This window comes from Camelus ferus, chromosome 3, assembly GCF_009834535.1.
Source record: "Camelus ferus isolate YT-003-E chromosome 3, BCGSAC_Cfer_1.0, whole genome shotgun sequence".
Classification (NCBI taxonomy): domain Eukaryota; kingdom Metazoa; phylum Chordata; class Mammalia; order Artiodactyla; family Camelidae; genus Camelus; species Camelus ferus.
The window spans coordinates 25105966-25128124 of record NC_045698.1 but is presented as its reverse complement, the minus strand read 5'-3'; the positions used below and the strand labels follow the sequence as shown (position 1 = coordinate 25128124).

General features: G+C 38.5%; 3 protein-coding genes across 11 annotated transcripts in view; 2 read left to right on the top strand and 1 right to left on the bottom strand.

Moving 5' to 3' along the window:
* The window catches only part of LOC116660797, a 188107-nt gene extending 183987 nt beyond the window's left edge, over positions 1-4120 (bottom strand). For all 8 annotated transcript variants that reach the window (XR_004316438.1, XM_032471078.1, XM_032471086.1 and 5 more), the window contains exon 1: positions 3862-4120. The gene's annotated coding sequence lies outside the window, so the exon portion shown is untranslated. The remainder of the gene's footprint in view (positions 1-3861) is intronic.
* The window catches only part of RANBP3L (RAN binding protein 3 like), a 67895-nt gene extending 50406 nt beyond the window's left edge, over positions 1-17489 (top strand). The window contains exon 15 of the mRNA XM_032471027.1: positions 17396-17489. Within this exon, the coding sequence (XP_032326918.1) occupies positions 17396-17415 (20 nt within the window). The 3' untranslated portion in view covers positions 17416-17489. The remainder of the gene's footprint in view (positions 1-17395) is intronic.
* The window catches only part of NADK2 (NAD kinase 2, mitochondrial), a 42440-nt gene continuing 24522 nt past the window's right edge, over positions 4242-22159 (top strand). The window contains exons 1-4 of one of the 2 annotated variants that reach the window (XM_032471037.1): positions 4242-4721; positions 17396-17484; positions 18294-18382; positions 19274-19355. In XM_032471037.1, the coding sequence (XP_032326928.1) occupies positions 4422-4721; positions 17396-17484; positions 18294-18382; positions 19274-19355 (560 nt within the window). In that variant the 5' untranslated portion in view covers positions 4242-4421. The remainder of the gene's footprint in view (positions 4722-17395; positions 17485-18293; positions 18383-19273; positions 19356-22159) is intronic. The other variant, XM_032471041.1, reaches the window with a different exon arrangement.

Below are 22159 nucleotides of genomic sequence, written 5' to 3'. Positions count from 1 at the left end.
TAAATAGTCCCCCAATATACTAACTGTGTATTTAACATGATATCCTGTTACATTTTAGGATAATCTAAACATTCTTTTCTATTAACAGGACTTTTATATCCAGTTACTCAGCTTAATTACAAACTAACAAAATGTTCTCTCTTAAAATATTATTTTACACCCATTACTGCCAAAGCCAGGAACCCTTAGTTGTCAGGGACTAATATCCTACACAGGCCTTAGATTATGTGGATGTCATTTAAAAAAAAAAGCCAGGGTTGGGGATGTTTATCTTTCACAGAGTCAGAAAGTAAATGAAGTAAACTAGAGGGCATTCTAGGGATTGGGAAGGATAAATCTTAACCTTGTAAATCTTCAAGTTGTGAATATCACACTGAGAAATAATTTTTCCCATAAAATGTTGAGAACATTTTAAGCTTGCTTGAGACATGGTACCCAGGTGGCTGGGTATGCTTATACACTAGAAAAGCACACCAGCCTTGTTATAGATACAGTTCAAGTTTGAAACTCAAGTAATATTACAGATTATGTTAGTTGTCTGAGGGTAGTTGAAACTGATATTAAATCTGTGAATGCCAGCACTTTGGTTTGTTTGTTTTGCAATGGCACACTATACCCACAGTTCTGGGTAATTTTTGACATCAGACTTGGAACAGACAAATTTGAATACATGAACACACTGGAAATTTCTAAGATGATATTTGTAAACCATGGCATTGGAGGAGTTATTGAAGTAACTGGCAAATGTTTAGCCTAACAAAGACTTGATGATGTAACAGCTTTCAAACAATTAGAGGATTATCGACATTTTAAAATTTCTGCCAATTTTGTGTATATAAAAGACTATTTCACTATTACCTTTTTCTGATTTCTCATAAGGTTGAGTCTTTCAGATATTTGAAAGTGATTGCATTTCTTCTAAGAAATTTCTTTTCACAATCTTTGCAAAGCTAACTGTATTGTTTTTCCCCTTTAGTGGCTTCCTAGGATAGGCAGGGTAAAAGCCAAATTCCTAAGCATGGCTGTGACACTCTCCATGTCTTTCCCCAGTCTACCTCTCTAGCTTCACCTCCCACTGTTGCCTTCCTCCCTCTAAATGCTCTAGGAATTCAGAACTGCTATTTTGTTGCTCCATATCTTTGCTCACACTGTTTGCTCTGTGGAATTCCTTGCTTATTCCTGCTGATTCTGGCGAATACCTAATTCAATCTTTAAGGCTTAGTTTAAGACACTTCCAAAAAGTTTTCCCTAACTCCTCTTAGGCTGAGTTAAGACCTGTTCCTCCAAATTCCTGTAACACCCTGTATATAATTTTACCACTGCACAGACTTTATGTTCTTTGAGAGAGACTACCTTTTATTTATCCATTTTATCTCCAGCACTTAGCAGGGTGTCTGGCCCATAGCAAGCAATCTCATAATTTGATCTCCGCAGACTTGTGTTGTACATATAAGACTCAAAGGATGTTATCCAACGGGAAGCTAGAAATAAGGTTGTGAAACACCTGAGACAATCTGGGCTAAAGATAGTTGGAGTAGCTGAAGTCATGGGAAAGGGAAAGGGTTAATATTTGCCAAGTGTATACTTTGTAGTGGGCACGCGGCTAGGCATTTGTACATATAGTTACAACTTTACAAGGTAGCTATTACATTTTGTAAATGAAGTAGGCTCAGAAAAGTTAAGGTACTAGTCCAAGGTTTACAAAGGCAATAAATAGTAAAGCTGGGATTTGAAACAAGGTCTTTTTAAATCCCCAACCCAAGCTCCTTTCGTTACACAAGAGTAGATAAACTCAGGCAGGGGAATGGAGAGAGAGAGAAGGGAAGGCAAAGCAAGGCAAGGGAAGGATAGATCCTGAAGATAAGCTTAGGAAGAAGGAAACAGAAAAGGTACAGAGAGATGGGAGGGACACTATTAGGGACTGGTGTGTTGTGAGCCAGAGTAAAAAATTTCAAAAGGAAATGATAACCATTTCAAATGCTGCAGAAAGACCAAGTCATTGAAGGGCTGAAAAATATCTTCTGAGTTTACAATCAGCTCTTTGGTCATCTTGGAAATAGCCCTAATTAGTAAAGTGGTGGGGAGAAACTAGATGACAACAGGTTGATGAATGAACGGGAAGCAGGGATGTGACAATGATGAACAACTACTCTTTCAAGAATCCTAGCTATAAACAGAAGACAAGCAATATATAAAAAGCTGAGGCTTTTTTTTTTTAAATTAAAGATGTCATAGACATCAGCATGTTTAATAGTGAAGAGGAAAAGTCCAACAGAGAGGGAGAATTAAAGGTGTATCCAAAGGGAAAACTTGATGGAATAATAGTTTGGAAGGAGACAGATAAGACCCAAAAATAACAATGGACAAAGTCATATTCCAAATGAGATGTTAATGTAGTTTGTAGCGGAAATGGGGGGAGATCCAAAAATTTGAGTTCTTTCCTGTGAAATAGGAAGAAAAGGGGTCTGAGATTTTTGCATATGTGTGACAAAACTGAAAGACTGATCCAAAACAGGTTTTCTAGATTCTTTTTTTTTTTTTGTCAAATCGATCAACTGACACTCTCCTAGTCACCCAAACTTCAAACCTCAGTGTCATCTGTGACTGCTCCCTTTTCTTCCTTTCTAATATCTAACAAATTATAAAGTGTTGAAATAGTAAGAACAGAAAAGACCCTGTGGATGATGAAAGTTATAAGTGAGTAACTTACATCTCACAGAAGTTGGGGATGTGCTTAAGGGTCCACTACAAGTTGCTATTAGTAGCTGCTGTGAGGCAAAGTTCCTGTCCAGAAGGGATCAGTGACCTTCTAAAAGCAGACATCTATCAGACTCCACTGTGTATTTTCCAGTCTAATATACTATCTGGGACACAGTAGGGACTCAAAATATTCAGTGAACTCATGAGTGAATGCTGGTGGTGGTGGCCTGCTGAAAAGTAAAAGTGACAGATTTGGAATCAATTTGGGCTTGATAGAATAGTGGAATCACTAGTTCAATTCCCTCACTTTATAGATGAGGAATCTGAGGCCCAGAAAGATGAAGCAATCTGTCCAAAGTCCAAAAGCTAGTTACTGATAGCGTCAGGACTACAAAGATGCAATGAGGGTGCCAAAGCAAATAAATCTAAAGAGCAAGAGGAATAAACACTCGGATGTGCACTGCCATTTGATTCTCCTCTTATAACGAGAGCATTTTCTTCCATTTCCACTACTACCCCAGCCTAGGCTCATGCACAACTATTTCAACACCGCTCGAGTCACCCTTCCTCCTCCTGCCTCCCAAGCTCTTCAATATTCCAAAATCAGATCAACGGTCATTAAACATCGCTTCTCAGGACTCATTTCTTTCCAGTTAAAAGCCTTCAAAAGGCCAACTACTGCCTATAGGATAAGGTCCAAATTATTAACATTCCTAACCCTTCAATCTTTTCCTATCTATTTTTTCAACCATATATGGGAATACTCCACTTGGCCAGACTCGTCTACCCATTATCCTCTAACTTTCTTAAAGGCTACCCATCTTTCTCTGGGGTAGTAGTTTTTTGGTGGTTAGCAGGGACTGCCACCTGCGCAGTCCCACGGAACACCCTGCTTTGATGAGCCTGGTACTCGGCTTACTGCTCTCTATCTGAATTGCAATAATTAATTTCTGAAAAGGCACTCTGCGTTTTCATTTTGCGCTAGGCCCCGCAAATTGTGCATCTGGTCCTGGGTCCATCCATCTTTTCAGCCCCAGGCCCAGCGTTGGATATACCGGCCATCAAATACCCGTTGGTTGAAAGGGTAAACAAAGGGTATATAGTCTTAGGTGTAATAATTAAAGGGTCTAATCTCATGTGCAATAGCGAAAAACAACTGACCCCGCGCAAGGAGCTGCTGCCGTGCATGCTTTCCCGCCAGGTGCTCAAAATCGCACTCGCAGCCTCCACGCCGCCTCAGACCGGTTCCAACGGGGCTCCTTAGGGCAGCTCCAACACCAAATAGAATTCCAGCTCGTCCTCCGGCCGCAGCCAATTCCCGCAGCTCTTCGGCCTCCGAAACTGCCACGAGCTCTGATTGGCTGACAGGTTGGCCAGGGGCGGGGCGGAGAACACGGGGAAAGGGGTGGGGCTGGAGGTCGGCCCCCGGGCAGGGAAGCGGCCACTGCGCAGGCGTGGATGGAAAAGGCTACCCAAGCAAACACAACACACCACCCGGAGGCCGCTAGCTCTTCTCCGCCTACCTTTCCCTCTTTTGGGCTCTCCCGCCTCCGAGTCGCCCGGCTTTCTCCGCCCCCGTCAACGTCTAGGCACGTCCCCCTCCCGCCGCGGGCCACGCTACGCGGTGCACTTAACCTCTGCCCGCCCAGCACGAACACAGAGGCCGCGGCGGCGCAGAGCGGAGGCGGGAGCCCGGGCCTGCAGCCGCTGCTGGGCGGAGGATGACTTGTTACCGAGGCTTCCTGCTGGGCAGCTGTCGTCGCGTGGCGGGCGGCCGGGCAGCGGCGCTGAGGGGGCCGGGCGCGGGAGGCCCCGCCGCGCGGCCGCAGCTCGGCGGTGACGGCGGCGGGCGGCGGCACCTGGGACAGGGGCAGCCGCGCGAGCTGGCGGGCTGTGGCAGCCGCCCGGACGGCGGCTTCCGCCCGTCCCGGGTAGTGGTGGTGGCCAAAACAACCCGGTACGAGTTCGAGCAGCAGCGGTACCGCTATGCGGAGCTCTCAGAGGAGGATCTGAAGCAGCTGGTGGGTCCCGGCGGCCCCGCCCGTTGTGTCTCTGTGCGGTCCTGGTTCGCTCCCCGGCTCGGCCGCGACTTTCGGGGGCGGCCTCGCCCCCTCGGGCGATGCTTCCCGAGGCGTCCTAGATGCTTTGCCTGCCCTGCTGGCAGCCCGCCACTCCCTCTGGCTTCGCTTGTAGGCCCTCCTCCGTGTGTGTGTGTGTGTGTGTGTGAGTAGAGAGGGAGAGGGTCGCTGTTAGTGCGGAGACCCCCAAGGCGGGGATGTCTCGAGGAAACCTTGGATGGGGGAAGAGGGGCTCCCACGGTGGGAGAGGTTTGGGGATTCATTTGTGCCCTCGCCACCCCCACTTCTCTTTTGGGAGTAGCAACAGCAACCCCAAGAAGGGTGGGCCGGTGTCTGAGGTCTGGACTCTCTGGGGACCGCTGCTCAGGCCGCCCCAGGGGAAGGGGACCCTGGACCAGGCAGCGGGCAGCGGAAAAGAGGGCCTTGATACCGCGGACACACCCCCTTTTAACTCGGAGGATTGCGAGGAAGGGGGCACTCGGGAAAGCCGGGCTCGGTGAGCCTTTTCCGTGCGGGAACGTAGTCGTCTGACAAGATTCTAGGAGTTTGTTTTAAAAGCTCACGTACCTTTGGTGCTGGAAACAGCAAGGGAGAAAAGTTTGACTTTGAAAATATCTTATTAAGTAGAAGGGTACAAACAAAAGGGAGGTAAACCTGGTAATTGCGGAAATAAAGCTCCTACGTCTATAATGTAGCAGTGCCAACACAATAGACTATATTTGGTATAGATATTAATATCTTGCGAAGTATATAAATACACCTAAGGAAAAAAAAACCCTTATTTTGTCTGCCTTCACTCTTTTTTTTAAGCTTCTGATCCCATGTCCCCACCACTTTGGGGAAGGGGGAGTAATGATGCTACCGTGTCCAGAAAAATCTCAATTGGAAATCACTAATTGTTGACACTGCATCAAAAAGCTTTGGAATTAATGGCCTATAACCATAATCCTGTAGAATTCTGGAAACGAATAGACAGCCTATTGTAAACTCCTGGTTAGTAATCATCAGCAATTTTTGGTAATATTTTGTAGGTGTATCAAAATGAAATTGTAAGTCATCTTTAAGTACTGAATCTATTTTCAGCATTAAACTTCTTGATTGTTTAATGAGTTAATTGAAGAGGGCCGCTGTATTTATCTGATGGAAATGCTAGGTGCGGATTTCTCTTCTTTTCCTCAAGTGTTTGAAGGTAGCAGTTTATAGAAGACATTTAAACAGTAAGTTAGCAAACAGCTTGAGCGGGAGGTTGGCGTAGTTGAATTTCTGTTAGGGAGTAAAATTGAGGGCGAGGCAGGGAGTAATGTCAGAAGCGTTTCTGTTTTGGGAAGGAGGTGAGCCCCTTTGGTTGTACTCTTAATTTTGCAAGATCTACTTTTTAGAAATTGTCAAGTGCCAGATAGCCATAATAAGTATGTTCCTCATGAAATCTTAGGGAAGCCTTCCACAACAATTTAAAATCGTATACTTGATTGGCATGTTCAGAATGTGGGATTGGGCATCAGCAGCTTGGAGCCAGGCCAAGGTTCTCTGTGGTTAACTTCCTCTGCTTCCTTTTAACTTCTTTGGGCCTCCTGGGTGAAAACGATACTTTTTTGTAGTATTGTCAGTTTTAAAAGTGCTTTCACCTAGTTCAGTATGTGAAATACTAGAGTTGGGCTAGACAGTCTCCAAGGCCTTTTCTGGTATTTTGAAACTCTAAGTAACTTTTTCAAGGCCTCAAGAAAAATGGTGGCATCTGAATTAGATTAATTCCTGGACCTCTGGACTAGATTGCCACTAATCAAAACATTTTAAAGATAGGCGAATCAGGTCTTTAAAAATCGAATTACCGGTAGCAGCCACTCTGAGTATCTAAAGAGAAATCTGTAATAGGTAAATATTTGCCTATTGTGTATGCTGTTTGCAGTAAGAAAACTTTTGAAGTAAAACTTCTGGACTATAGAACACAGTTTTGAAATAGTCGTTTTTGTTGTCATTTCAATTAAATTCTACTGGGTTTATTTCCTACTGATTTGAGTTTTATCATTTATATTAAGAGCAGTATTCAGAATGGAATAGTGTTAGGTGGAGCCCAGACCAGAGATCAGGAACAGCCCAAAGAATACTAGGCTGTGTGAAGTTGTTCTAAAATGGGACTCTAATAGGAATGATACGATGATTAATAGATATTGTTTGCTGTTTTGCTGGAGTAAAAGATACTAAGGTATATGAGTCATGTGAATTGGGTATAAAAGAAAGTAGCCAAGTGCTTGCTTGAGTCTTCTGGCATCATGGCTGCTATGTCTATAGTGTCATGGTAACCTGAAGTTTTGTTATCAGAGGGTTCTCTTTTGTTGTTGTGGTGGTGGTTGTGGTGGTGGTGGTGGTTTTATGGCGAAAATAGATTTATTACGTTACTTGTTAAAATGCAAATGGAAGATGAGGGTTGAAATGCCAGTATAATTTCATGCCCTGAAGCCTTATGGTTGGTTCTCTAACTTTGTAAAAACTTAGACAATTAGAGGAAATACTTTTCAGTTGATAAAGCATGTACAGACTGGGTCAAAGTTTGACTTTCAGTTACTCTTTCATATTGGTTACATTTTAATTTTAATTTTTGCTTTTCTCTTCCCCTAATGGATCAATGACTTTTTTTTGTGAATAGAGGATTTCTAGTCCAGGGTTGTACCTCTACCAGCTCAAGACTTTACAAAGGCTAATTAAACTATTAGTATAGTTACTTGTATCATAAGAGATGTAGCTGTCAGTGGATGTGGAACTTATGTTACCACGGTTGATGACACTCTACAAACTAGACCTTGAGATGAATCAAAGCTGATTGGAAAGGGTTTTGACATTCTAAACATGCCTTATTGGTCAAAGAGAAGGTTTTATTTAAAAAATTTTTAATATATGCCAAATTAGAAATGAGCAATTTTCACCCCTCTCTCCTCCCACTCCAAGTCTCACAGCCCTGGAAGCAACCCCCTTTAATGGTTTCCATTTTTAGATTTTTTAAAAAACTAGTTTCCTAATGGAATAGAATAATTCCATTTAGTAGTCTCTCAATTCATTGGCTTAAATTACTCCTAGTTATTGCCTTCTTGGCAGATTTGGGAGATGCAGTGTCTTGGGTTTTGTTTCCCTTACCTAGTTTTCTGAAAACAATGGTATAGCTTAGGTTGCGGTTCTGGGGCAGATAATACTTTTACTTCATATGCAGAGAGTGTAGTATGTGCACTGTGACTTTTTATCAAATTAAAGAACATGATCTGGAGTGTTGCCAGAGCCTTCTAACAGAAACTCACTCCTTTCAAATCTTCCAGACACAGGAACCAGAGGGGTCTATCCAAAGTGAACATCTGGCCACGTTACTCCTCTGCTTAGAACTCCTCAAAAACTCCCTGTAACCTGTGGAGTCACCCAGGGAATTTGTTAAAATGCAGGTACCTGAACCTTAGCCCCCTCTACCCTGGCTCCAACATTCAGATTCAGTTTGTGGGCACTCCCAAACTCGGCCTCTCTGTACTATACCTTTAAGGTTGCTGATGCTTTGTCCAGGTATTTGCGTTTTTAACAAGCTCTCCAGTTTTCCAAGTGGTCCCCAGATCACACTTTGAGAAACACTATTGTGGGTGAACCTTTATTATCTTCAGTGTGCTAAACAAGGCTCTTCATGAATTGGCTTCTATCTACCTCTTGAGTTTCATTTCTGATCAGTTCCTGTCTTGAATGTCATTTTCCATTGATTTCAAATTGCTTTAGTTTCCACTAGATGTTTTGCGTATTTAATTAAATTTATCTGTGGATTAGCACATTAAAATTGTTCAAAATGTAAAAGATACAGAAGGGTATACGATGAAAAGTCCTTCTCTTATTCTTGTCACTGTGCACTTAGTTTCTGTCTCTGAAAGTAACTAATGTTAATCAATTTCTTGTGTTTTCCTTCCAGAAATAATCAGTGTATACAAATCAACACAGTGAAATGTTCTTTTTCTTTATCCCATCCCTTTTACTCAATGATAACACATTATTTAAGCTATTCTGCACCTTGTTCTTTTTAAATAGTTTTTAATCAGTATTCCATTGTGCACAGATGCCTTAATTTATTAAAATACATTCTGTAATGAATAACATTTTTGTTAATTCATAGATATGTGGATCAAGCTCTAAAATACCTAAGAGTGGAACTGCTAAGTCACAAGGCATGTGTGTTTGAAATTTCAATAAGCATAGCCAGATTGCTTCCCTTAGAGGCTGTGCCATTGTATACCTTCACCAGCAACATATGAAGATGCTTGTTTTTTCATAAACAGTTTATTACATCTTGGGATCTTTTGCCATCTTGGTAGGTGAAAAATGGCATTTCAGGGTGGTTTGATTTGCACCCCTCAGTGTCTTTACTTTCGCAGCCCACCTCCATCCTCTAGTCAATTTCCATTCCTTCTGTGAATTAAATATGTTTGAGAAACATGAGCCTAAACAAAAGATTATTTTTAGTTTTACTGATGAAAATGTTTTTTGGCAGAAAATGTTTTAAATTCTGTGGAACACAACTTGGAAAATAGAGAGTTAAGGTATACTCCCGTAATATTTGCAGTTAAATAGGAGACTCATAAAGATGTAAAAGGATTGAATATCACAGTAGCTGAAATTCCACCATTAACAGAATCATTGACCAATATGCTTCAGGGCCCTGATAGTCAACTTCCACTTTGTATCAAACTTACCTGGGAGAGGTTTTAAAAACTACAAACATGTGACCAGCCATGAAATTGTAAATAACATGATTTTTTTTACTGTGATCACTTTTCCTATGTTTTTAATTATATTAATTATACTCTGAGTAAAGAAAAGTGTTTATTGGTGCATGTTAATGTCTTCTCAGTAAAGTATAAGTTGATTATTTCACTGCCACTTTACTTTGTAATATGTAACAAAAATGTGCCTTTCAAAATATCAGCAAGTGTGCCAGTTTTTTCATGCTTTAGGAAAATTCATTTTATATATACACACACACACACACACACACACACACACACACACACACACACACACACATAATATCTTCTTATAATAAACCACTAGGTGTGGATTGTGCAGCATTCTAATGTGCAAGTTAGACAAACCTCTGTTCTGTAAAGCATTTGCATTCGAGGGAAGTTCAGCAATTTGGCGCGCTCTCTCTCTCTCTCTTTTTTTTTCATTTGGCTCTCTTATAACTGAAAGTTGGTAGAATTAGGACATGATAAGGAACAGAATTGTTTCTTGGCCTTTGTAACTTAATCATTATAATTGAGCCTAATGACTTTTTATAGTTCTCAAGCAGGAGTAAAATATATGGCTAATGTAGGAATGTTAGCAGAATATAGTGGGGCAAGTCCTGAATTAAGAGCAGGAGATCTGAGTTGTGATCCTGGTATCAATCTGTTGGTTTTGTAAACTTGAGGAAATAAAACTGTCTCTCATTATCAGCCTCTTTGACTTTGAAATAGGTATAATAATATCTACTTTTTTTCATGATTTTTAGGAAGATTATAGTAAATAATCTATATTTACATAATGTAAAGTAGCATAACTAATTCTAATTTTACAGCCACAATAATGATTTTGTGAATGTCATTGTTAGATTTATTAAATTATGTACCTAAAAATGGCACTGATTTGATCGCTTCAAAATAGTTTCCTTTACTAAGGTAAATCACTGAAGTAACTGAAGATTTGTTGAATTTGACTCTGCTCAGTATTTTTTAAAAACCAATTTCTTAGAGGAGGTTGTAATTTTTGAATTTTTTACTTTACATTAAAAACAATTTTTGTAATGGAGAAAAGAGTTATAAAAATTATGATCTGCTTTAGAAATACTTGCTTGCTTTCAGTGTCACTGTTGCCAGCATTTCAGGAAGTTTGTTCATTGGCTTACTTTGTCTTAAGTGTCAATTTTAAATATTTATTCACCAGTTCATTCATTGAGCACCTGCTGAGTGCTGGGCATCCTGCTAAGTTCTGGGGAATTATGGTGAATAGACAGGGTTTCCAAATGTGTGGAGAAAATACATTAAATCATAACTATTTATAAGTGGTTCATGGGAATACAGAAAGGAGAGTAATTTGGGGAAGGTCAGAGATCAAGGGGGAAAAAGAAGACACCTGAATGCTTTTTCAGTTTTTAAGTAGACTTTTTAGTGATCTTTTTAAAGTTTAGATTTTTTCAGTTATGAAACATTTCTACCACATAGAAAAGTTTCAGAACATAACTAGATACCTGTGTATCCAGCTATGTAGACTTAACATATTATTTTGTTGTCTTCAGATATTTTTAAAGGAAATATTATAGTTACAACTAAAGCCCTGGCCTTCCAACTTTTTCTCACTCTCCCTTCTCAGAGGTAACCACTAGTTTGTATCTTTCTCATCCATATTATATATTTATTAATATGACTATGTCCATAAAGAGTGTAATATTTTGTGTCTTTAAAAAGTTACATCAATAATATTATTCTTTAGAATGTGTTTATTTTTTAGAAATTTGCTTTTCTTATTCACTATTGGTTTTCTATGTTGATATATGTGAATTCATTTTAACAGCTGTATAGTATTGCATTGTTTGGATAATTAGGTTTTTTCCTATTTTTCCACTAGTTAAAAAAATGCTGTAATTAAAGTACAAATAATGTTTCCATAAGCATTGAATGACTCCCTGATCCCTGCGTTCTCATCAGCACTCCATAGACTGTAATGTTTTTGCCCATGTAATGAGAGTGAAATTGCATCTTTTAATTTTAGGATGTTTAAGTTAAGTATTGAAGAATAAGGAAGAATTTTTATGTGAAGGAGAGGGAACAGTACTAGCAAGACACTGGGAAAGTTCATCTTTTTGCCAATAGAACTCAAACATTGGTGACTAATTCCCAGTCAGGAAAAGTTTACATCATGACAAACTCATGTTTGAAATAGAAGAGAACATGAAACAATTTACCCTTGTTACATATAGTATAGTTTATTTTCTCTTTAGTAATAGTGCTGGTTGTGGCCATTAGATTGATGTGGTAACTGTTCTAAGGGCAATTTGAAAATCATTACTCAAGAGTGAGTATTATTGAGGCTAAGCAGGTAGTCTGGGCCTTATAAAGTTGTTGAATGCCATGGTTTTATCTTATAGTGGTTCTCAGTCTTTTAGCAGCAGAACACAACCCTTGCTTAGCCTTACTCTCTTTCCCCACAGGAGTGGAGTGATGGGTCAGTTTTTCTGAGACTTCACCGTTATGGGACTAGTATGAAAGCAGGCTTGTGGTGGTGGTGGTGGTTAGATGGGGGGAATGGGAAATACCTTTTTAAAAAGAAGAACCTGGTTTAGAAATTTGAGAGGCAGGCTATTGCATGAGACCAGATAGGAGCTGTTGGTGTCCAGAACTCAAGCAGTGGCAGCATGACTGTGAAGGACAGATTGGAGGAACAGTTTACAGGTATAATTATTGGTCTTCCTCACTGACTGTGGAGATTTTAAGGGCAGAATTAAAGGTGACACCTGGGGTTTATTCTGTTGACTGGGTAAATGGAGGTACTTTGGGATTCCTAAGGGCAAATTAGAAGGAGGAATATGTAATCAGATTTTGATGGTTTTGGAAAGAGGTACCCCGTCTGCCTCTTGGTGGATATAAAGGGTAGGCATTTGAAAATTTGAGCCTATAACTCAAGAAGCGGGCTTGAGCTAACAGTATAATTCCATAGTTTCTGGTGCATACTTAGTAGATCAAGCCCCTAGAGTGGGGAGACAACAAAAATGAAATGGGAGCAGATAAGAAAGCCAGAGATGGAACCTTGAGCAATCCCAACATACAAGGGGGTAGGTAAACAGAAGTAAGAGGAATGCAGAGGTAGGAAGGGAACAGTGGGGAAAGTAAAACTGAGTGCCTGAGAGAAAGGGTAAGTGGAACTGAAATGATCCAAGGTAAATACCAAATATATCTCAAGAAATATTTAGGGTTCCCTGTACCTAGCTTGATCATGCTCTGTAAATAGTTTACTTTCTAGCTGTCAGTTAGGTGGCACTAATCCTTCTAAGGCAATTTGAGTAGTGCTTAGCATACCATTTAAGTGTATTCTTCTAAGAGTGCCTAAATTATGCTCAGTGAGTTTACATACCAAACTCATTGCCTCATAAGTGTGTGCACTTCCTATGTGTTAGTTTAAAAACGCCTATTTCCTTCCCTTACTGAGATTTCATGGAAATTACATGGAGTACAAAATAGTACACTCATCTGACTCGTAAAACAAGTTTAAGAAATTTGTGTTTGTAATGGATTCAATTTTGGTCATGTAAAAATGTCTGTGAAACTTTAATAAAAGCGTTTGGGCCATTTAGAAAATAGTGTAACTATCACATTTGACCAAAAGGTGTGGTAAATTTCTGTCTTCAGAATCTTCTTTTTTTTCCCTTTCATGTTGTATTGTGTTTTAACCTCAGAGGCAAATGGGGAGAAGTGATGGTGGCTTTTGGAAATTTTTAGGAGAAATTGTGTTGCTTATACTGAAATATATCTACTTGTAGATCTTTTATATTCACACTTTTTTTTTTCTCAAGTATCCTGGTAATCTTAAAAATTTTTTTTAATGCAGATAAAAACTAACAAGTTTTTTGAGAAAAAAGAAAGAAAATATTTAAGACTTTGTTGCTAATATGTAAGGTATAGTATTGCAGAGTTGAGAATGTATTCTAAATTTCAGTAATTTCTCTAACCTCTTAATTATAAGACATTTTACAGAGGATTCATGTGTTCTTGTTTTTGTCTGATTAAAGTGTGTTTTTAAATATTTGAAGTCTTATTATTTTCAGAGGGCTAGCTTTTGAATATTAAAACTTTTTTAAAAATAGAAGAGCCAGTTGAATAAATGATTTAAGACTTTCTAAATGATGCTTTTTATTAGTGATTTTAAAAAATGCCTTATCTCTTATCTGCCTAGTTAGCCAGTTCATATTAATGCAGCTTACTAGCCCAAACAGCTAGATCATTTATAAAAATAATTAATATAAGAACTTATATTCTCTAAATGAGTGTATTGAGCATGAGTTATTAGAGAATTCATTCACAAGAAGAATTTATTTGAATGGGAACAAGAATTTATGAAATGACATTTCTGCTCCAATATTGAGTATCTCATGTTCATTGAACTTTGTCTTTAGATTTGGAATTTTAGTTTTGGTGGCAAAATGTATTAAAATCATGGAAAACTTAGTTTTCTGTTAGTTTTCCAAAATTATTTTCCCCACAAATTCAAATGTCCTTTGCCATCTGAAACCAAAATGTCCTAAAATTCAACTGCTGAGTAATCTTAATTTTCTGGAGTTTTTTGAGAGCCAGGAACCAAAGCTCCTGAACCACCAAATTAGAATTAACAGTACCCATATGTAGGATTTATGTCCTTTATTCCTGGGCACATGTTCTGTATTGTCCAAACCAAAAATTGTAGCATAAGATTCAATTGCCTGGACAGGGAATTGAAATCCGAAGGACATTTACCCGTAAGTTTTATTTATTGCAGGTTAGAAGCAGTAAATCTGATGAAATTATTTTAGTAAACATTGTGCATTTGAATTAGTTCTCACTGTCCTTAGCAGTTTTCAGTGTTGCATTTAATACATTTGACTGAGCTCAACTAGTGTGTAAATGAACACAGTAGTAGGCACTCAGATATTTTTATGAGTAAGTTTAATTTTTTAGAGCTTAATTTCTAGCTATGTGAAGTGCTAACTCTTGAAATGGGCTCATGAGAGGTAACTATTGTAATAAAATAATATACCATGGACACTAATCTGCCAAAAAATCAGGGGCTTGATATTGAGCACATTAATTTGAGATGCCTGTTAGATATCCAGAAAAAGATACCAGATACACAGTTGGGTACATTCACTTGGAGCCCTAAAGATAGGACAGAATTAGAGATAGCAATTGGGAGTCATTAGCATTAGCATTCAAGAGCTGTTTTAAAGCCTTGAAACTAGAGATCCTCAGGGAAAGAGCAGAAAAGAAAATCATTGTGATCCATATTCATCGAGAGGTGGTTAGTGCAGGTTTAGTTAATCTGTGGCTGGGTTATGGAAGTAATAATCTGAGTATTAATGCTGTGTTCATCCATATTCAGAAATTTCACTCTCAGAATAGTTTTTCAAACCTGATTTGTTGATTAAAGTAAATGAATGATTATCTAATCATTACCTTGGTTGCTACTTTCCTTTAAAAAATATTCTTGACATTGGTTTGCTCTTCTGAATATAATGAGGCATATGCCTGACTTGTACAGGCTGTCTCCCCTTGTATATGTGAGTTAACATCTGTGGATTAATTTTGAAATAGCCAAATGTGTCCTCAGCTCCTCTTTTGAAGAGCATACATTTCCCTGTAGATTATAGAGTGAGGACAACACTATTTTAAGTCTTAACCCATTATTCATAAACAAGACTGGAAGGTAGGTATCAAAATATTAACATTAATTATCTGGAGATAAATAAGATTATATGTAATTTTAATTTTTTCATATATGTATCTTCCATGTTACAACCTTTTTTAAAAAGTGAAATATGTATTATTTAAAATGCTATTGAAAAATTGGTTTAACTTTGTAATTCAGTAAGTAATGATTTTAAACAAGATTTCATTATTTTTTATGAGTAATATTCCATTGTATCTATAGAGGCAGCATGTATATCGGTCTTGTTTTGTATCCATCCATTCTTTGTCTTTTGATTGGAACATTTAGTCCATTTACACTTAAAGTAATTATTTATAGGAATGTACTTACTGCCATTTTGTTAATTGTTTTGGGGTTGTTTTTGTAGTCCTTTTTTATTCCTTTCTTTTGTTCTTTTCCCTTGTGACTTGATGACTGTCTTTAGTGTTTGGATTCCTTTCTTTTTTCTGTGTGTGAATCTGTTACTGATTTTTGGTTTGTGTCTACTCTGAGGTTTATATCTAGCAACTTGTATACGTGTGAAAGTTCCTAATCTCTTAAATTCATTCAGATTTGATGGAGAGATCAAAAGTTTTACAGACAAGCAAAACTTGCTCATCTACTCCTCTGAATCATCTAATGTAATGTTGATCCCTTCTAGTGCATTTGCCCTGTGTGTCCCAGTCTAGTCATTAGAGCTGTATGCTCCAGGGATGCCCCCTGTGTGGGCTGCATGGGTCCTTCTGTTGTGATGATCTGGTAGGCATGACTGGCCCCACGTCTGGTTGGTTGTCAGGCCTTGCCTTGTATGATGGCCTGCCAATTGCTGTTGAGTTGGGCTGGGTCACAAGGCTACTGGCTGCGGAGCCCTGGGGTTCCTTGGGTTAGTGCTGGCCCACTAGTGGGTAGAGCTGGGTTCTGGAGTGGGTGGTTGTAGGGCCAGGGGTCCTGGGTCTAGTATTCGTCTGCTCGTGGGCAGGGCTGGTTCTTGACATGACTGTCTGTGGGGTCAGGAGTGTCCCAAAGCTGGTGTCAGCCTACTGTTGGTGGCACCAGATCCTGAGGCAGCTGGCTGAGGGGCCCAAGGTGTCCCAGAGCTGGTGTTGGCCTGTTGGTGAGTGGGCTGTGTCCTGATACAGCAAGCTGTAGGGATGTAGTGGTCCTGGGGCTGGTTTTCCCCTGGGGTTGGTGTCCCCATGGTGGGCAGGGCTAGGATCAAGGGGATCCAAAGCCAAATGTTCTGGGGACTCATCTTCCCAGTGCAGGGCCACTGGGCTGGGGAGCCTAGTGTGAGGCTCAGACTCCTGGCTCCTTGGGAAGAATTTCTGCAGTTGTAATTATTTTCCCTGTTTGTGGGTTGCCCACTCGGGGTATGGGTCTTGACTTTATTGTGTCTCTGCCCCTCTTACCCATCTTGTGGTTCTCTCATATCTTTAGTTGTAGATGATCTTTTCTGCCAGTGTTCCAGTTTTTCTCCTCAATAGTTTCTCTGCTAATAATTGTAATTTTGGTGCTCCCCAAAATAACATGTTTTTTGATTCTAGCATTCACTCTAGTGGACATATTTTCTACTTGATGATTAAATGGATGTTTCGAAACTTCTCTCTCAACATTTAACTTTATGGGTTACACAGAAGACATACACTTTAAAAATATTAATGATAAGAAATGACATAAAATGTCACTCCAAATAACTAGGTAAGACAATTCTTGAAGGCTGTATATCTTTATATCTAAAAGTTATCCATTCTCAGGGAGCTAACAAATCCTTTGTTTGGATTGTGTAAATTCCAAATAGAGTTCATAAATCTGAACACAAGAGAGCTGCAAATCCAAGTGGAACAAAGGTCATCTAACTGCCTTCTGAAATACTAGTTCATCTTTGGTCTTCAGTAGCTATATACAGTTTGTTAAAAATCCACTTAAAAAATAAAACACTCAGGCTGTACAACATACAGTTTTTGCGATCCTGTTGATATATGATAGGAAACCTAATGCTGTATTTGGTATTAAAACCAAATTGACTTCCTAGAACCAGACTTTCTAGTTAAGTCTACAATTGTAGGTTTCACAGGTGGTCATTAAAATGTACCTTCAAAAAAATTCTTTTTTAAATTTTTTAAAAAATTCTTTTTTATATGTAATATATATCATATAATAAGACAAAATTTGTTTTATTTTGATAACAGCTTGCATTGAAAGGCTCTAGCTACAGTGGACTGCTTGAACGACATCATATTCACACCAAAAATGTAGAACATATTCTAGATAGTTTACGGTAAGTCTGTGGGATCAGGTCATGGGTGGGCTTTTGTATTTAGGACTTTTAGTTTCTATTTTTACTAGCAGCTAATACATAGATTTTTTAGTAAAGTTTGCCATTATAAAATTATTTTCTGAAAAATTGTCCTGGCTCACGGAACTGATATTATAATATTTCTAAGGAAATTTTTATTATATTCTGAAAATTTCACAGATTTTCAATTATTATCTGGTCTGCCTGAGAAGTGCCTTTTCTACAGAGTTAATTTTGTACACAGCAGGCTTCAACTGTATGAGTGTTTTATTTCTTAGAATTATATTCGTGTTCATTATAATATTTTTTGAATGTCTAAAAATTGTAATTTTAGAAACCTCAGTTAATTCAGGACTAAATGAGTCGATGCATAAGTTTATGTGTATGCAAGAGAATTGGTATGAGGACATGCAAGTTAGAACATACTTTAGTCACAATTTCAGTATCTGGCACTCAGTATTTGTTGGGTTAGTCTTCTGGGCCATTTTATATTAATGAATTTTAGCTTTAGAAAGAGGAAAGAAAATGAAATGAAATTGTAATTAATCAATATTCCTGTTTGTCAGGGGTTTTAAAAGATGTTTTAAAAGCACATGGAGATTTGGGATAGTTTATTTATTACTTCCTGGCTTAGTTAATTGGTTGTGTAGTTAAATGAAAATGAAGCTGACTTTACAAAGCTAAACATAAATTGGTTTATTTTAAATCTTTATTATAATAATCTGCCTTTCAAAAAACATACTCCTTTATGTTAGTGGAAATTTTATATAGTCTTTCTTTTTTTATCTTAGGAAAGAGGGAATTGAGGTTCGTCTAGTAAAGAGGAGAGAATATGATGAAGAAACTGTTCGATGGGCAGATGCTGTCATAGCTGCAGGAGGTAATAGTTTTACAGAGATAAAGGTGTTTGAATATGGAAGTGCTCTTTAATACTAATATTTCCAAATACCCTGTGGCCTAGCAGTAGTGAAGCCTTCGGAGTCCTACCATAGGACAGATTTTTTTTGATTTTTAGGGTCAGGTTTAAAAAGATGCGCTTCAGAGAACATTTCACTTTTTTAGTGAATGATGTTACTGTGAGGTTCTGTGCATATTTTTCTTGTGTATATTTAATGTGTACATTTAACTTCAAATATGATTCAAAGGACTTATTTACAACTGTGTTTTGATTTAGTTATGTCAGTCTTAAAAAAAGGTTGAGTTTAAGAATTTAATGAAATTAGATAAATTCTGTCCCTCTTTGGCCCCAATATACTTACACTTATTTTTTTTCCTGAACTTTATTATTATTTTAGTGATCATTTTTTCTAAACTTTCACATTTTTTGGAGAGAAAAATCCAAAATTGGACTCTATTGTTGGATATATTCTCATTAAAATAATTTATGAATTTGGACTGATGTTATGAGAGAGGGAAAGAGGACTGGCTAGTAGAAGTGGTAGGATTAGAACAGTGGTTCCCAGCTGGGGGATACTATTGGCATCTAATGGGTATAGGCCAGGGATGCTGCCTCCCATCCTACGATGCTCAGGACAGCCTCCCACAACAAGGAATTATCTGGCATAAAATTATCTGGTCAATCTTACCACTGTTGAGAAATTCTTCATTAGAGCGGGAGAGATAATACAGAAGGGATAGTTTGTAGAAAGGAAGTGGAGTAGACTGTGGCAGCCATCAGGAGGGGGTGAGGGTGTGCTTGTTAAAAGAACTAGTGTTCAAAATGTTAAAAACTAGTTTTATAACAAGTCTGGTTATGTCCTACGTCCTTTAGGTGATGGCACAATGCTTTTGGCAGCAAGTAAAGTCTTGGACAGACTAAAACCGGTTATTGGAGTTAACACTGACCCAGAACGGTAAGGAAAACTTTGTGTGTGTGTGTGTTATACAGACATTTATGCTTTGCTTTGCATAGTGTCTATTTATGATAATTCTTAAATATTGGAAGCTCTTCATTTTGTTGCTGTAGGAAGTTTACTATGGTGCATGCTGTTTAAGTGGAAGCATCACCATTCCTGGCTATTGTGAATGTTAGAACCATGTTCCAAAATCATTTTAGTGATGAAATTTAGGCATGTAGAATTGATCTTTATCTATAGTAGATTTCTCTTCTGTGTAGTTATTTTCAAGGACATAGCTCTCTTTTTTAGCCTAGTATGAGAAATATATATGTATTTAGCTGGCATTGCATGTAGAAAGTTATATGATAATTAAATGATATGGGATGGACAAGTGCTCAATGTTTGACTTCCCAGATAGTTTGGGAGTAGTGTCTTTGGCAGAATAGACCTGAGCCCTTGACCCAGGTGAGGATTGGTGACCTTTGGTGTTGCTGAAGATGGATGAGTTGATGATGTTCCATCTTCTACCCTTCCTATAGCTCTTGTCTACATTCCTGATTATGCCTTCACTGATTTCCTGGGTGACTTAATAAACAGACCAAACTCTATTAATTTTTTTCCCTTTCCTCAGCTTCACTGACATTTATCCCTATTGTATTCCAGCCACCCACAGCCATGATCATCCCTGGACTTTGTGATCATCTAGAAGGTCTCCATCTCTCAAAACAGCAGTCTTTATGCCCTCAATCCTAGTAAATCTGCTCTTTGACTTTCAGTGTGTCGATCCACTCCATTTTTTTCTCTTAATTATCCCTCACTTCATTCACTTTCTTGACAAATTTCTTAAATATTTTGTACCATTATCTTTCTGCTCAATCATAGATGAGTCTATTATCCTTTCTGTTCCTATATCAGCACTGCTGAGGCCATCTGGGAAAAAAAGAAATCATAGGAATTTGGCCTTGGGGGCCAAGTTTGGGCTTTGGTTGCCCAAATTTACTTCCAGTTTGTAATTTATAGCTCTTAGATCTGAGCACTCAAAGTTGCTCAGTAATCTTTCCCTGTGGCCCAGGTCATCCCTCATCCCCATTCTGTGTGGTAGCTACTTCAGGAGTGGTTCTCAGCTTCTCTGTATCCGTTGCTTTCCTTACCCTTCATCCTTTAACACACCCTTCTTTATCTCAGAGGAAATGAAGCTACCAGATTAGAACTTCAACTTTTTCCCCCTTAAAAATTTTTTTTTGTTCTGTCATTTGTTCCCTTTTTTCCTGTCTCCTTTTTGCACATGATTCCTTACAACCTAAAAACTTGTTCAAGACTGCCGTCTTTCAAGAAAATTTAATAAATCTTTTACCCTTTGCCTCTTCTCTAGGCTGTTACCCTTTTCCTTCCCTTTACTCCCAGGCTTCGTATCTCCACTTTCTTACTCCACAGTTATTTTCTAAACCTTTGCAGTCTTTTCTGGATTTTCCCCTAACTGGTTCATTGACGCTGGTTTTGCCTTACGTAACAGTGATATCCTGAACTTACTGGATATTCCTTTTCTTCCTTGATTTCTGGGAAATTTTTGGTGCCTTGTTGCATCTGTACTTCTTTGGCATTTATGACACCCCTTTCTTTCTGTTTATGTAGCTACTTCTTTGTCTCTATGTCTCTATCTCTTTTGAAGGATCCTATTTTTTGGTCACTACTCAAATACTGTTGTTTTCACATACTATCTTGATGCATGGATCATCTGCTGAAGCTGAGACAAAATGTCCTTCCCTCCCTTCATCAAATTGTTCTAGGGATCTAGTTCTGAGTTTTAGAGATCCTACCTTTGAGTTTATTTCTTGCCATCCTCACTGCTATTAAACTTAGCTCAGGCCTCTCTAGTTTGTTGTTTAAATTACAGCAGTAGCTTCCAGTCTTGTTCTTTCCAACCCATCCTTTATACTTTGCTGTAGTATTCTTTCTAAAGTACAAATCTGATTGTATCCACGCCTTAATTAAAATCCTTTAGAGCTTCCCCATCACTTTCAGGATACATTGCAAATTCCTTAACATACTATATATGATCTTTCACCATCTGTTATCTGTCTGCTTTTCTGGTTTCTTCTAGCCTCATTTACCCATAGGCACTATACATTCTTCAGCTAAAAAAAAAAAAACTAGTGCCACTCTAGGAATATTCTAGGATCTTTCCTAAATGCTGTTCTTTTTTTTTTTTAATTGTATTTTCCCCCAGTTTTATTGAGATATAATTGGTATCTAAGCACTGTATAAGTTTAAGGTGTACGTCAGATTAATGACTTGACTTACACATGTTGTGAAATGATCACCACAATAAATTTAGTTAACATCTGTCATCTCTTATAGCTACAAAAAAAGGAAAAAAAGGTTTTTTTCCCTTATGATGAGAACTCTTAGGATCTACTCTCTTAATAACTTTCAAATATACCATACAGTAGTGTTAACTATGTCACTGTGTTGTACATTACAACCCTAGTACTTACTTACCTTCTAACTGGAAGTTTATATCTTTTGACTACCTTCATTCAGTCCCTCCTCCCCTAAACTGGAGGCTGTTCTAAGTGCAGTGTAATGTGTGAGCATCCTAATGTCATGGTTGGAGGCTCCCATGTGGCAGCTTTAACTCTGGTGAGGAGCTTTGTTGATACTTAAGATAGCAAGGTGTGAAAGAGTAAGTGCAACTTCTCCAGAAGGCCCATGTTCTTCTCATGCTTTTGCCTAGAGTGTCTTTACACCACTTACTCATTGTGTAGTTCTTGTTCATTCAAGACTAGTGCCTCTCCTGGCTCTGACTGTGATTCCCTATC